Raw genomic sequence first — 15,103 nt, 5'->3', positions numbered from 1 at the left:
AACAGTGTAAAAATAATGGCATGGTTGTCGGACCTGTGTCTTCTGTAACCATTCCTCCTCCTCTGTTACACCCATCCTTTCATTCCTTGTGATTTTTCGATCAAGAGTCAGGAAGGATTATAGAATCAATATGAGAAGTCAAAGATTTAGAAGCAACTAAATCTATACATTTGGGAGTAAGAAAAACTTTCAGACTTTAACCTTGAGCTTGAAAGACACTTCTTTGAAACATTTCCTGATGAACAACCAGATAGAGAACCAGAGTGAAGAAAGGGTCTTTGAGAAGTATTGCATAAGGGAGAATTGGGGGTTAGAGTTATACCAGCATTTATAAAATAGAGACTAAAATTGTCACCTTTTGCTTTTGAAATAATCTTTGTAGCTGTTTGGGTCAGGATTTCTTAGAATTTTATTCTGTTGTTATTTCTTTTTATAAGTTAATTCTCATTTATTACTTTTTTTCTTCATATTTTTAAGATTATCTTTTTCTGCACATTCTTGGGCCTCTTATTTTCATTCTTAAATTTTTATATAATCATGTGCAAATAAGATTCTCTCATTTTTTTTGTAGTGATCAAATTTTACAAATTACCTGGTCATGATCAGAGATCCTTTGGACTCCCTGCAGGGTGTGTGGTGACTCAGTCAAAATTGGAGAATGATAGTGCAGGCTCATGACTTTTATCTTAACCATACTCAATCATTTAAATTGTATATTTCACTTTATATAATATTTAATTTGAAAATCTTCATGATATAGTCTGATGTCTTTGTAAGTATATTATCAATGTGGTATTGTTTATAAAAGGGCTTAATAATTTTTGGAAATCTTACTACTCACAATGTGTTCTGTTCCTCCAGTATCCATAAAGAAAAACACATAATTACATGTGTGCATGTATATTTCCGTACATTTTATTTCTTTTTTTACATGTCTTTTAATTTAGTTCTGTGAGCATGACAAACTATTATTGAACCTATGCATCTATTTTCCATAAAGTTATATATGCAAATTCTCCCAATCTCTAAATATCCTTACTTTCTTATTATGTAAATATTTGCTGCTTATCAAAAAATTATATAGATCAATACACCATTTATTGGAAAAATTCTTAGCACTATGTGACTCAGTTGACTGTGATGTTAGGGATTTATTTCTGTGTTCTCTATTCTGTATCATTGAACTGTAACTATTTTCACGATAGTATCATGCTGTTTTGATTTACAATGTTTATAGTTTGAAGTTAGGCAGTATAGTTTCTCTGATGTTATTTTTTTAATTTGGATTATTTTGGCGACTCAAGGTTTTATTCTACTTTATGTGTGTTTATACAATTTTTAACATTGTTTTTCCTAGTTCTGGGAAGAAAGTTGTTACCATTATGATAGAGATTCCCTGAATTTCTAAACCACTTTAGGTAGTTTAGACATTTCAACATGACTTATTTTTCTAATTCATAAACATCAGATGTCTTTCCATTTCTTTTTATCCTCTCCAAATTCTTCCATCAGTGTTTTATAGATACACCATAGAGATCTTTCACCTTTTCGTTTAGACATATTTCTCATTATTTATTTTCTTTTATAGACCTACTTTAAGTAACCTTGCTTTCTTGTTTTTTTATCCTGATAATTCAGTATGCTCTATAGGAATATAATTTATTTTTGTTAGTTTTATGATGTGCTGTTTGCTGAATTGGTCCATTGATTCTAACAGCTTTTGATAGCATTTTTGGAGTTTCCAATGTATAATGTCAGGTCATCTCTAAAGAGTGACATTGTGACCTTTTTCTCTAATCAGGTATCCTTTATTTCTTTTCGTAGCCTGGTTGTTCTGGCTAGGACTTTGAGCACTAGACAAGATAAAAGTAATCTAAGCAGACATCCTTTGTTTATTGCAAATTTTGGAGACAAAAATCTTTACCCATTCCTCTCTCAATGTGATATGAACTGTTGGCTTGGGAGAAATGGCCTTTAGTATGATGATTACATGTATTTGTTTGTATGTATGTATGTATGTTTGTATGTATATATACATTCCTTCTATAGAAAATTGTCCAGAATTTTTATCAAGAACTAATATTGAATTTTACCAAATGCCTTATCTTCGTCTACTGCAAAGATCATATGATTTTTGTACCTTATTCTATCTGTGCAATGTGTTTATTAATTTGTCTATAGAGGGGCTTTATTGCATCCCTATGAAAATCCCTCTTGATCAAGTCTAATAATCTTTTCACCACTAATCAAGGGTATTCAGTTTTCTTTTTTGTTGTTCTTATCTGGTTTTGGTATCAGGGAATGATAGTTGGAGTATTGACAGTTTTCCTCTTTCTTTAAATATGCTGTTGAACTTGCAATGAAGACATCTGTCTCCGAGCTTTTCTTTGGTGGAAAACTTTTTATTACTGATTAAATATTGTTACTATTCATCATCGGTCTTTTCAGTTTTTGTTTTCATATGTTGTCAAGGTTCATGTGGCCAGGAAATTATCCATTTTCTTCAGGTTATCAAATTTTTAGCATCTACTTAATCATAGGAATTTCTGATCATCCACTGTATTTTATTTTATTCATGTAATTTTATTTTTGTATTAATTTACTTTATTGCTATCATAGAGGTGATTTACAGAGGGATTACAAAATTATATGATTCAGGTAATGAGTGCATTTCCTTTTGTACAGTGTCATCTGTTCCCTTACTCTCTCCCAGTTCCTCTCTCATCTCCACCCATGAATTGTATAGTTCACTTTCATCAGTGTCCAGTGAGCTCCACTGGTATACTTTTTACCTCTTTTACCTTGAGTTCTGCATCTACTGGATTTTAGTTGTGTTAGTTGGAATAAGTGCATACTTTTTCATCCTTTATTTTGAATATTACTCTTTTTTTATTTTGTCTGTCTTTTTTAAGACAACTTTTCAGTTTGTTGATTTTTTGTATCATTTTACATTTATTTATTTATACTATTTATTTACCTTTTCGGCCAATAGTGGGGCTTGAACTCGGGGCTTGGGGCACTGTCCTTTAGTATTTTCACTCAAGGATGGCACTCTTCTATTTGAACCACACCTCCTCTTCTGGCTTTTGGTATTTAATTGGAAATAAGAGTCTCATAGACTTTTCTGTCCTTGGCTAACTTGAACTGTGATCTTCAGATCTCAGCCTCCATAGTAGTTAAGACTACTGGAGTGAGTCTACAGCACTTAGCTTGAAACATTTTAAAGAATGCATGCCAATTATGCCTGTTCTGACCTTTATTATTTCTTTCATTTTACTAGTGTAGGGTTTGTTTTGCTTTTATTGTTCCAGTTTCTTAGATAGAACAGTAAGTTTCATATTTGAAATCCTGCTTTTTCTTTCTTTTAGTACTGCTCTTCTATCACATATGTTTTCTAATACTGTATTTCCATTTTCATTGTTTAAAGAGCTTTCTTACTTTACTTCTTAATTCTAACTAGGTTCATTTAATTGTACTAGTGTGAGTTATTCAATTCTGTTATTTATGTAGTTTCCATTTTTATTATTCATTTTTAGTTTTATTACAATGTGATCCAAAAAGACAGTGATAGTTACAATTAAAAAAATAAGACTTTAAAAAATAACTAATATATGTACCCTTTGTTCTCATCCCCAATTTTCTTAGGAAAAACTCCAGAAAGAGGAATAATAAATTAGAAAAAAAACAAGGATATTCTAAAGACTTGTTTGTGGTGATATAGTAATAATGTCTTTCATATTCCTTTTAGCACTACCTAAAAGAGTTAGCTTCTCTATATTTTTAAGTGTAACATTTTAAAACTCATATTATTTTTACATGAACATACATCCTTTACTTTTTGGTAACAGTTTTTGTGACTGCAGGTATGATATATTAAATGTGTCTATTGAATGTAAATTCAGACCCAAGACAATTATTAGCACAATCCTCAGGTTCACAGTTTATATCAACTACACTAACTCCTACTTTCACTATATAGCTATCTGGGGCAACAAAATTAATCAGCCTGACACTTCTAAAAAGAAGTGAAGAATCTGAGTTTATATTTCTCAAAAACATGGTCTCTGCCATGGCATTGCTGTGGGTCTCTTTAGGTTCTTTTTGCTCTTTAGCCATCTTCCAGTTCAGGATGATAAAATTCCTTAGGATCCACTTGCATGGACATTACCATTTGTACTGAAGGGTGGCAAGCACTGCAATCTTCAGGGTTCTGATTCATTTCTGAATTCATTTCAAAGCTCACTCATTGTCTCAATAGAAAGAGGAAATATATGTTTTTATTCTGAAGCAGATTACACTGATAGCTTAAAGGTCATCAGCCCTGTCAGTAAGGTACTGAACCAGTCATAGATCCATCAAATAAGGCCATTAACCACAGCATAGGACAGTAACTAAGCCTCTAGCTTAATACTGGTAATTTTTTTTCCTTTTAATAATGAACCTCTAACTTAGTTGGTCATTTAAGCAGGTGCAGCTCATTTGGAGAAGCCAAATGAACTTGTATTGATATGGAAATTTTGAGGGAAGAAAATAGCACAAAGGATTAAGCTTGTTTTCTTGAAAAGAGATTAATGCAGGTATTGAGATTCAAAGTTGTAACACCAATGCTAGGACTGTGTATTTCAGAAATAGAGTTGAAGAAATGATTAGGGTTTATGTCTTTAAACCTTTGGAGTGAATAGCCTTTAAAACCTCTTTCTTTCCTTCTTACTGTACAAGAGAACCACTTAGTTGTTGGATTCCACATGGGATCTGCGCAGTCATTCAGAATGTTAGGAATGATATTCAGTGTGTGTTTGTGTGTGAGAGAGACAAAAGAAGTAGGCACAGAGAAAATGAATAATTAGAATGATATTGTCCCATTCCTAAGGAAATGGAAAGACTTGGGAAAAATTATAGTAAGTGAAGTAAGCCAGAGTTAAACATAAAAATGTGCATGGTTTTCTTCATTTTGGGTAGACTGTACCTATAAATCTATAAGCAAACATATTGGGTAGTGTATAAATGATTACAAATAAATTATCTGAAGTGTAATAGATTTCATGGAGAACTCAAATAGTATAATCTTTTAGAAAGACTAGATCAAAGCCAAACATAATAAGCACCAGGAAATGGGTATTTTTAATGGAATTATAAACGTTTTTTAAATGGGATTGGTGTGGTTAGTTCATCACAATGTGCCAGGAAAAAGAGGGAAACACAACATGTGGGACAAGATGTTTTCTAATACTAAGAAAAACTGCATATATGTTTCCCTCACATTATCCCTCTCTCCAATTTCAAACCACCTGTCCCAGATTGCATGGGTGTATTCAATTGATACATTCTTTCTTTTGGTTTTCAGACGGATGCAGCTCTAATGTATGATGCTGTGCATGTTGTGTCCGTGGCGGTCCAGCAGTTTCCTCAGATGACTGTCAGTTCCTTACAGTGCAATCGACACAAACCCTGGCGCTTTGGCACCCGCTTCATGAGCTTAATCAAAGAGGTAAGTCAGGGAGGAACTCTATCTCCTTGTGTCTACCCTCTGCCGAATGAGGTGAGAGTATTGCACGCACCTTATAAGATGACCTTCCATCTTTTATATCAAACTTTCATTCTTCCCTCCATAAGCAAAATTACTGTTTTTAAGAATGTAGAGATATATACAAAGCTGTTAAATAAAGCTAATTTTTAGTGATAAAAAAGGAAAGAAACAATAGGAAACAAAATTGTTGTGAACATACAAAAGTTGGTGAATCACAAAAAAATGATTCATGGTACTATTAGCTTTTCCATCTGTCAATCTTCATGTATAGCTTTATAGAGAGATATAGATATTTGTCCAATTATATTAGAATAGCAGTGTAAAGAATATATTAAGCAATAAAACATTTTTTTTTGTTGTTGTTGGTCATAGGCCTTGAACTCTGGGCCTGGGCATAATCCCTCAGCTCTTCAGCTCAAGGCGAGTGTTCTACCATTTGAGCCACAGCACACTTAGGGTTTTCTGGTGGTTAAATAGAGATAAGACTCTCACAGACATTCATTCTTACCCCAGCTGGCTTTGAACCACAATCCTCATATCTCAGCCTACTGAGAAGCTAGGATTACAGGTGTGAGCCACCAATGCCTGGCGCAATAAAACATTTTTAACATTGATGCTATACATTAAAATGATATCAAATGTATGAGGCTTAAAATGCAGATATTTTGACCTAGTGTCTTGAAATAAAATATCCAGTTATTACATTTATAAGGTCTGTTAAGAAAAAATGAAAATATCTATTCAAAGAAGTGGAAACTTCACATCATATCAAATAATGTAATCATTCATATTGTGAGGTTTTAGGCGAGCAAAGAACACGCAGGAGGAGGTAAAGGTGAATAAAAGAAAAGTTTATTGGGTACGCTCCTGGGGGAACTCCCTGGTCCAGACAAGAGAGATCACCCAGAGTCTGGTTGTAGCAGGGTTTATATGGCCAAGGCCAGTAGGAACTTTTAGCATGTAACTTGTTTTGCAAGTTTGAGCAGTTTCAGGCTAGTGCCCCCAAGAATGATTGAGACAGGTGGTGTATAAAGAAGTGGCTCTTCTCAGATGTCTCTGCCCTTCAATGGCCTGAAACTATTATTTCTGATGAGTTTTTTTATATACTAAGCAAGCCTCAAGTGCAAAAAATTAGAAGATTATACATAAATGGACATATATATTAGTTTCTTTCTCTTTTTCTGTGATTAATTGAAGATGAGTCTCAGATTTTTCAACCTGAGCTGACTTCAAAATACAATCGTTAGATTTCAGCCTCTTGATGAGTTAGGATTGCAGGTGTGAGCCACTGGCACAAGGTTCATTGTTTTCCTTGTGTCATATAAAGAAAAGCCCTTCTTGTTCTCTTGTATTTTTATAGATGATTTAAAACTGATTCTTAATCTTTACTGTAAAAACAAACATAAGATTATTATCACATAAGATTTTTTTTTTTTTGCTTAAAATAAGTCATCGAGTTTGTAATACATGATTCTCATGGAAATAAAAGTCCTAATGAGATCAGGAGCAAGAGCTTCTAGGTCCTTGGCAAAGAATTAATAATAAAGTTTCCTTGTCTAATACTTCACCACACTCTTAAGTAGGTGAGTTGATGCTCCCTGAAGAACCTGAGTTTATTAGCTACTCCACACTCTCAATCGACTTCTGGCTTAAAACCAGGCACCACAGAGTTGTAACATAGATCACAGGTCTCAGGAGCTGAAAAAAATCGATTTTTCTGAACTCAGCACTTGAACACTGAGACTATGATGTGTGTCAAGCAGATCTAAAAGGAACTTTGTATGGCATTCCCCTCCCCTGTTGTATTTATCATAGGGCATAACTGAGAAGTTTGTCCATTAAACCACCCTGGGCTTCCTTTAGGAAGATCAACAGAAGAGATTTCTCTCAATACCAGAAAAAGCTGTTTCTTCTGAGCAGCTGGCATGTCTCTAACTGTGATCATCTATATTTGGTGTCCTTCATTCTGTCTTTTCTTAATTGGTTGACCAAAAGTTTCAATATTCAATTTGTGATAGAACTTTATTTTAACTGTGTTATGCTTTTGAAAATCTGATCTGGTTTTACTGTTCTATTCTTTAATCCTCTACTTCTGGATTGTTTTGTATGTTTCATATTGGTACTTTCTTTTGTGTGTATGTGTGTTTTTGCTAACCACCTAAAATTTTCTTTTGTGATAAAGGTGGGTAAAAATATGGTTCTTCTGAAATTACTTAACAAATGTTAACTTTAGTGAGCCTAAAGATGACTACAACATTTCTATTTTATTTATAATTTATTCACTTCAAATTATTTTTAAATCATGCATGTTAGTAAATAAGAAACACACAAGGAAGCTAAGAAGCATTGCAATAATGATATTTATTTGTAAACATTATTCAAGTATTATCTTTAACTGCTGGGATTTACTTCTGTTAGTCCTTGTGTATTTTATTTAAACATTATAGTTGTGAATTTACATTGCATTAGTTACATTTTTCACATAAATATTTTCCAAGCAATTTCCAAAGAACAATCATTTGTTTTTTTTAAAAAAAAAAAAGCTGGGAACCAGTGGCTTATACCTAGCTACTCAGGAGGCTGAGAGCTAAGGATCTCAGTTCAAAGACAGCCCAGTCAGGAAAGTTCATGAGACTCTTAGCTCCAGTTAACCACCAAAAAACCAGGATTGGGATTGTAGCTCAAATTGGTAAAGTGCTAGCCTTTAGCAAAATGGCTCAGGGACAGCCCACAGGCCCCAAGCTCAAGCCCCACAACTGATCCCCCCTCACACACAAAGCAAGCAAGCAAACAAACAAACAAAGAAAAGAGTCCATGTTGATTGGTTCATTGGGTCCTGACTGTAATTCATTAAGCAGAAATTGAGGGATCACAGTTTAAAATCAGCCCAGTTAATGGTTGGTGAGATTCCAATTAAAAATTTCCAATAAAAGCTATGTTTCCTCATATGTATCATCCCAGCAATGTGGGAATTATAAATAAGAGAATCTCAGTCTAGGCCTATTTGGGACACAAATGGGGTGTCCCACTTAAAAATTACTAAATTAGAAAGAGCTGGAGACATGGTTCAAGGGACAGAGTCCCTACCTAGCAAATGAGAGGTCTTGAGTTCAAAACACTGTATTGCCAAAAAATAAATGCACATATTTGCTCACCTCGGAGATATTATTAGGTAGATTATAAAATGTTTATAATAATTCTACAACAAAAGCTGAATATAGCTTGATAAGAAATAATTATAATACATTCCTTCATATCTTAGGGGGAAATAACATAAGTGAAAAGTTAATTATTCTACGGGGAAAATATGTAATTGAAGAAATAAAACTGGTTTTTCATATCTAACTTTTTTCAATGTAATGATTCGTTTCCTATTATTGTAAGTTTCCTATTATTCTAAATTTAGAAGTGCTATTTTCTAACCACTCTACGTACAATGCACTGTGAGATATTCAGTACCTAATAATAAAAGACTGAAAACTTCTGACTGTTTAAAAGAGTTCATTATTTAATCATCAAATTTCTCATAGAATCAATTATACCTAAAAACAAAAATTGTAGAAAATGAAAAGTTACTACAAATTTCATAGTGAGTCCAAGATATGCTGTTTAGAAAAGATGACCTCCAAATTTCAAGAGAAAATGGAAAAATAATGAAATCTGGGCAATGTAAATTTATGGAAAACTAAAGATAATAGTTTCCTCAGTGTTTGCAGAAAAAGCACTTAATCTTATTTTTTACTTAAAAGTATATATTTTTATTTTCCTTTTCCTTATAGGCTCATTGGGAAGGTCTAACAGGCAGAATTACTTTCAACAAAACCAATGGCTTACGCACAGATTTTGATTTGGATGTCATCAGTCTCAAAGAAGAAGGTCTGGAAAAGGTACTTGACTTGTTCCAGCTTACTTTCTTTAATTATTAAGTGAAATATAAGATGGAAGTGTAAGATAGAAAAATCTTTTCAGTTGACACATTTCACTGACATTTAATTTCACTGAGTAATTCTGAAATATGGAACTTCAATTTGTTATATCAAATATGAATTGACAAAAGATTCAAGAATAAGGTGTCGTAAGACACCTGGAATAATTTGTTTTCATTGGAGTTTTTTTTTCCACAATACATAATTTCTATTGCATATACTCTTAATTAACCTTAATATTTCATGTAATAATTAGAAAATATTTGGTTCAGATATTTTTTGTATATGCAACTTTTACTTTCTTGTGGGCTTTCCTACTTAGAGCAGCCCATAAAAATGAATTAGTTGCATATAAACATCTAAATTAATGCTTCATAAAGTAAATTAGGTCTGAATCTAGATATAAATGCCACATTGGATTATCTTACTTGATTCTATGTTAAAGAAGAAAGACTTGTAACATTTAAGAATGTACTTACTTAAAGAATATTTTAGGGCACACTGGTTTACATTTGTAATGTGTGAATTTAGATATTTTTTTCTGAGAGTTTCATTGAAAAATACCAACAGACATTTTTATATGAACAATAAAAATATTCATTTGAGGCAGTATTGCCTTACAGATAGCAAAACATGTTAGTCTTGCAATTGAACAGGAAACATAATCTATAGGTAGAAAATAAAGGAGGAAGATGAATCAGAAAAAAAGAGTGTTTTACTCCAGGAGAGTACAACAGTTTTGAATGCTGATTCAAATTACCCAGAAGAGAGGGAGAACCCACAGTTTTGATAATGTCATCAGCCCGGGGATAAGTACATCCCTCTGTATAGAGGGATAGGTACTAAGTGATGATGCTTGATTGTAATGAGGAGGGTGTTACCTCCCTACACTGTGAGTTTCAGACTTCATGTTTGTGGTTACTATGCAAATTCCAGAAAGGTTTATAAGAAACTAGAACCCACACATTCATGAGGGAGTTGCTTCTGAAATCACTTCCTTCCAAGATGAGTGCATGAGCTTTGTATCCAATGATGGGACGTTTTTAGACAGTGCTTAAGGACTGTGACTTATTGGGAGTTGTCACTGCCTTACTTTTGAAGCATCTGTTACTAACATGAGCTTCAACAATTGTGTAAATTTTAGGATGTCACCACAAAAACAGTGATGCTTTTCATATCAGCATGGATCCAAAATTGAAAACTATCTTATCTTGGATTCAAAATTAAAGTATTCAGAAGCTTTCTTCTATGCCCCTGTGTGGCTTATAGAAAGACCTATCCAATGGTTGCCAGGTATAGATGATAATCTGCTGTACTGCTAATTGACATAAATCAGTGTGAAATAGGAATGGAGCCACCGAGATTGCATAACGGGCTTTCATTCACATCCGATAGTGTGCATTCTTAAATTAATTACACATAGTATTTTTTTCTCAAAGGATATACAATTAATAGATAATATATAAATGTGACTAAAGCCTTCAAAAGAATAGATTGAGCTGGGTGAGGTGGCTCCCTGTAATCCTAGCTACTCTGGAGGCTGAGATCTGAGGATGGCGGTTCAAAGTCATCTCACACAAGAAAGCCCGAGACCCTTATCTCCAATTAACTACCAGAAAACCTGAAGTAGTGCTCTAGCTGAAGTGGTAGAGCACTAGCCTTGAGCTGAAGAACACAGGGATAATACCCAGGCCCAGAGTTCAAACCTCAGGACAGATTAAAAAAAAAAAAAAGAATAGACTGATATCTGACAAAAGATGTGACTAAGTAGATTTATAGTAGATGAGGTCCTTGGAATTCATTTTTCAGAAAGAGGGAATTATTCATTGGCAGAGAATAAGCCAGTTTATAAAGAGGGAATATGGAGAAAGAGGCATGAATTTGACTTAATTACTGTATTTGTACACACACACATGCATGTGCACATTCATACATACAACAGAAGTGATAATAAAATAATAAATAGGGCTGGGAAGGTGGCTCAGTGGGTAGAGCGCTTGCTTTGCATGCATGAGGCCCTGGGTTCGATTCCCCAGCACCACATGAGCAAAAAGAAAAAAGCCAGAAGTGGTGTTGTGGCTCAAGTGGTAGAGCGCTAGCCTTGAGCTGAAGAGTTGAGGGACAGCGCCCAGGTCCAGAGTTCAGGCCCCACGACCGGACCCCCCCCCAAAAAATAATAATAAATAAAAATAAAAATAATAAATAATAAAATGCTGTCCATGAGTCATAACATAAATGCCTGCTCAAGATATTTGCAATGCATTAGTGTTCAATCAGTTTAAGAGATAGTAGCCTAGAAGATTAGGGACTAATCTGGAAGATATAATAACTTGAAATAATTTTGGTTGAAGGAATGGATTAAAAACTATTAAGTGGAAGTAGGGTATGAACCATTGGTGAAGAAGGTATTAACAACTTTAAGCAATATTGTTTGTTTGAGGATTAGTAGAGCATCAGGATAAAAAAATAGAAATGAAAGAACCAGATGGCGAAAGTACAAACTATGAAAGGAAAACTATGGAAAAGAAACAAATAAAAGGAATAATACAAGAAAGAAATTCCTTAAAAATCTGCAAAGGTACTGAAGATAAAGTAAGAAATAAAGGGAAATTAAAGATTTCACAAAAATATCTTCAAAAATTAGTACTTGGAGTTGTTACTAAAAGACAGGTAGATTTAAAGTATTGTCAAAGTTTAAAACAATTGCAGCATTAATGCTCATTAGACACCATGTTGAAAATGAACTATAAAATTGAGGCTGGGGATGGGAAGGAAATACTGGGACAGAGAGAGGGAAGGGGTGACATTGCTCAAAAAGAATGCACTCATTACCTGCCTTACATAACCATAATTCCTCTGTATATCACCTTTATATACATATAAATATACACACACACACACACACACACATATATATATATATGTACATGTAATGGGAACTTCTATCTTGCCTTACATAATGAGAACTTCTATCTGCCTTACTTAACCATAACTCCTCTGTATATCACCTTTATATACATATAAATACACACACACATATGTAATGGGAACTTCTATCTTGACAGACTTGAAAGAGCAAAGGTGTAGGGGTAGTGTTGTTAAATTTTAAAAGGCCTTCCTCTGGAAAAAAAAAAGTGGACTTGTCAAGACCTCAAGATCTAGACTCAGATAGAAATGTCCTCAACTCCTTATTATGTCATTTACTATCATAAACAGATTTCCTATTCTTTCTAAAACACATTTGTATCAAGTGAAATAGCAGCATTTAACTCATAAGGAATGAGTTGTTTTAATTGACTCTTTTTTTTTCTGTGAAGTTACAAACCCACAGATGAACAGAATTCTACCTTGTAAGTGTTCACAGTTTGGAAGGGATAGTAGATGTTATTCCAGAAAGCTTGAAATGTAGCTCTGATAATATCAGAGTTGGATGGTGTGCAAATCTTATACCACATCCTTTTACTCAACTTCTCTATTTAAATTTCCTCAGCTCAAAAAATGTGACTATTAAGTAATTTCCTTTGAAAGGTGTGAAGCAAGAACATCATGGAGGAAATGAACAAAGAAAAACCTGTAAAATGCCAGCCTTATTTATTACTTCTCCTCATACCTACTGAATTTTCTTTGTTCTGTCTAGGTCAGGTCATCTCTGACAAAAATGGAAATTCATTATGCCTTTAGTCCTATTACAAATATATAGTGAAGATCTATTTTTGCCCACAAAGAAGGTCATATTCTAGTAAAGAAAACCTGTCAGCATTAAATAAAAGTACAAGTGCTAGAAAGTTATATTGTTTTTTAATCATTAAAACAATAGACTTTCAATCATTTCTTTGAAATATGATCCTAATATTAAAATAATTCACAAGAAATCAATCCATTCTTCTGAAGCTTGGAATTGTGTAGCAGATTTGTAAGAAAAGAACGAGTATATTCCAGTGAAGAGCGAGGAACAAGGCATGTTCTGGGGACTGAGTCTGGAATTGAGGTGTTATGATAGGTATCTTTCACACTTCTCAGTACCCACAGGTCAAAAGCCATCCTTTCATTTCTATCTTGGCACGGGCATTGGTTGCAACCCAGTTCGGTTAGCTGTGGCACAAAAATGGTCACCAGCACTGTGTAGCAACCACCACAACTATTCAAATAAGTTCTCTTGATCCGTGGCCGAGCCTTCTCTAGAGCAGAGGAGAGGATTCCAGGGATGAAGGATAACAGATCCCGTTCTAAATTTTGTCTACTTGGGGGCAATAATAGGTTGTCCAGTTTTCTTGATGAACAGCCTGATACTTAGTGTTCAAGATTAAAAAAAGGAAAATCAGAATAAGTAATTTTCTTCACTTAATTGTTCCACATTCGATCTATATTTTTAATTGAGGATTGAATTCATGCCTCATGCTTGCTAGGCAAGTGCTCTACCACTGATACACATATTTCCTAGTCTTTCTATCCACAAAATATGTTTAGAATCTATTTCTCACAGTATTCGAGTGCCTCAGTCATATGGAGTAGGCTTTATCTGTATAACATTGGAGTCTCAACAAGCCTCTCTGTTTATTATCCATTTCCTAAGTCATAGTAGATAGATGGCAGATGCTTTTCAAAACAAACTGCTACCTTCTCTGGGAAAGCCCACTTTTGTGTCCTGATTGTATTTGAATAGAAGCAAAACATGACTTAGGAAATCCAAATGAATCCTACCTAGATCCTCCCCCTGCCCTGAACCAGTTAGTCTCTATATTCTGCATTTCTCACTTAGAAATATTCCTATACTGCTTGGCTGGAGAAATCTTTTATGCTGCGGTTGCATCATTAAGTATTATTTTGGCAATTGTGCCTTAATAAGAATCTAATGTGATTTAAGTATCTAATTATTTATTATGTTTGTTTTCTTCCTAGCATATATCAAATATGCAATTATTTATTTATGTGTACTTTAAAAAAAGACCTCTCCTTATCCAGAATACTATCTTATTAGATGGAAAATATATTTCCTTTATTTTTATGATTTAATGCTTTTTATGATTTAATGCATGTATGTCCTAGCAAAGTGTTGAGTACAAAGTATATCCTTAAGAAATATTTATTGACTAGTGAATTCAAGATCACTATCATTTTTCATAATGATGGAGGCACACGATGCATGTGAGATCAGAAAGATACTTCATGTAATAGGTTTATTCAAGAGCTTGGTCCAGTTATTTTCTAGTAGCATACTTCATTCATTGTCTCCTGTTTTGCTGCATATCTATGATATGGCACAAAACAAAAACAGTACACAAGGAAGCTGTGGGCTGCTGGGACTATGGGTCAAGGCTTCTAGGAATAAAATATTTTGGAATTCAGGATGAGATTTCACTGTTGTCTAGACTCAAGAAAATGTGCATCACACCAGTGTCAAACCTGACCATCTGTAACTTGATTCTCTATTGCTGCATCAAAGAACAGGGATTATTACATGGCTCTGTTTATGGATTTCTCTCTTTTTTCCTTCTTATGAGTTTTTGGTATTGGAATACACAAAACCTACCCAAATGTGATCAAAAAGAAGTTTGTATTCATAGCTTACTGCAGGAAACAAAAAAGGGGTGTGGCTGCCATCATCAAATGGTTGGAGCTGAGATTCAAAGGGAGACAGCAAGCAGAAAGT

General features: G+C 33.9%; 1 protein-coding gene across 4 annotated transcripts in view; it reads left to right on the top strand.

The window, feature by feature from the left end:
* The window catches only part of Grik2 (glutamate ionotropic receptor kainate type subunit 2), a 560,382-nt gene that overhangs the window by 350,511 nt on the left and 194,768 nt on the right, over nucleotides 1-15,103 (top strand). For all 4 annotated transcript variants that reach the window (XM_070011020.1, XM_070011019.1, XM_070011017.1 and 1 more), the window contains 2 exons: nucleotides 5,345-5,488; nucleotides 9,307-9,414. In XM_070011020.1, the coding sequence (XP_069867121.1) occupies nucleotides 5,345-5,488; nucleotides 9,307-9,414 (252 nt within the window). The remainder of the gene's footprint in view (nucleotides 1-5,344; nucleotides 5,489-9,306; nucleotides 9,415-15,103) is intronic.

The sequence above is a fragment of the Dipodomys merriami genome, unplaced genomic scaffold, assembly GCF_024711535.1.
Source record: "Dipodomys merriami isolate MVZ:Mamm:240054 unplaced genomic scaffold, mDipMer1.0.p SCAF_8, whole genome shotgun sequence".
Lineage (NCBI taxonomy): Eukaryota > Metazoa > Chordata > Mammalia > Rodentia > Heteromyidae > Dipodomys > Dipodomys merriami.
This window is presented reverse-complemented; position numbering and strand designations above follow the sequence as displayed.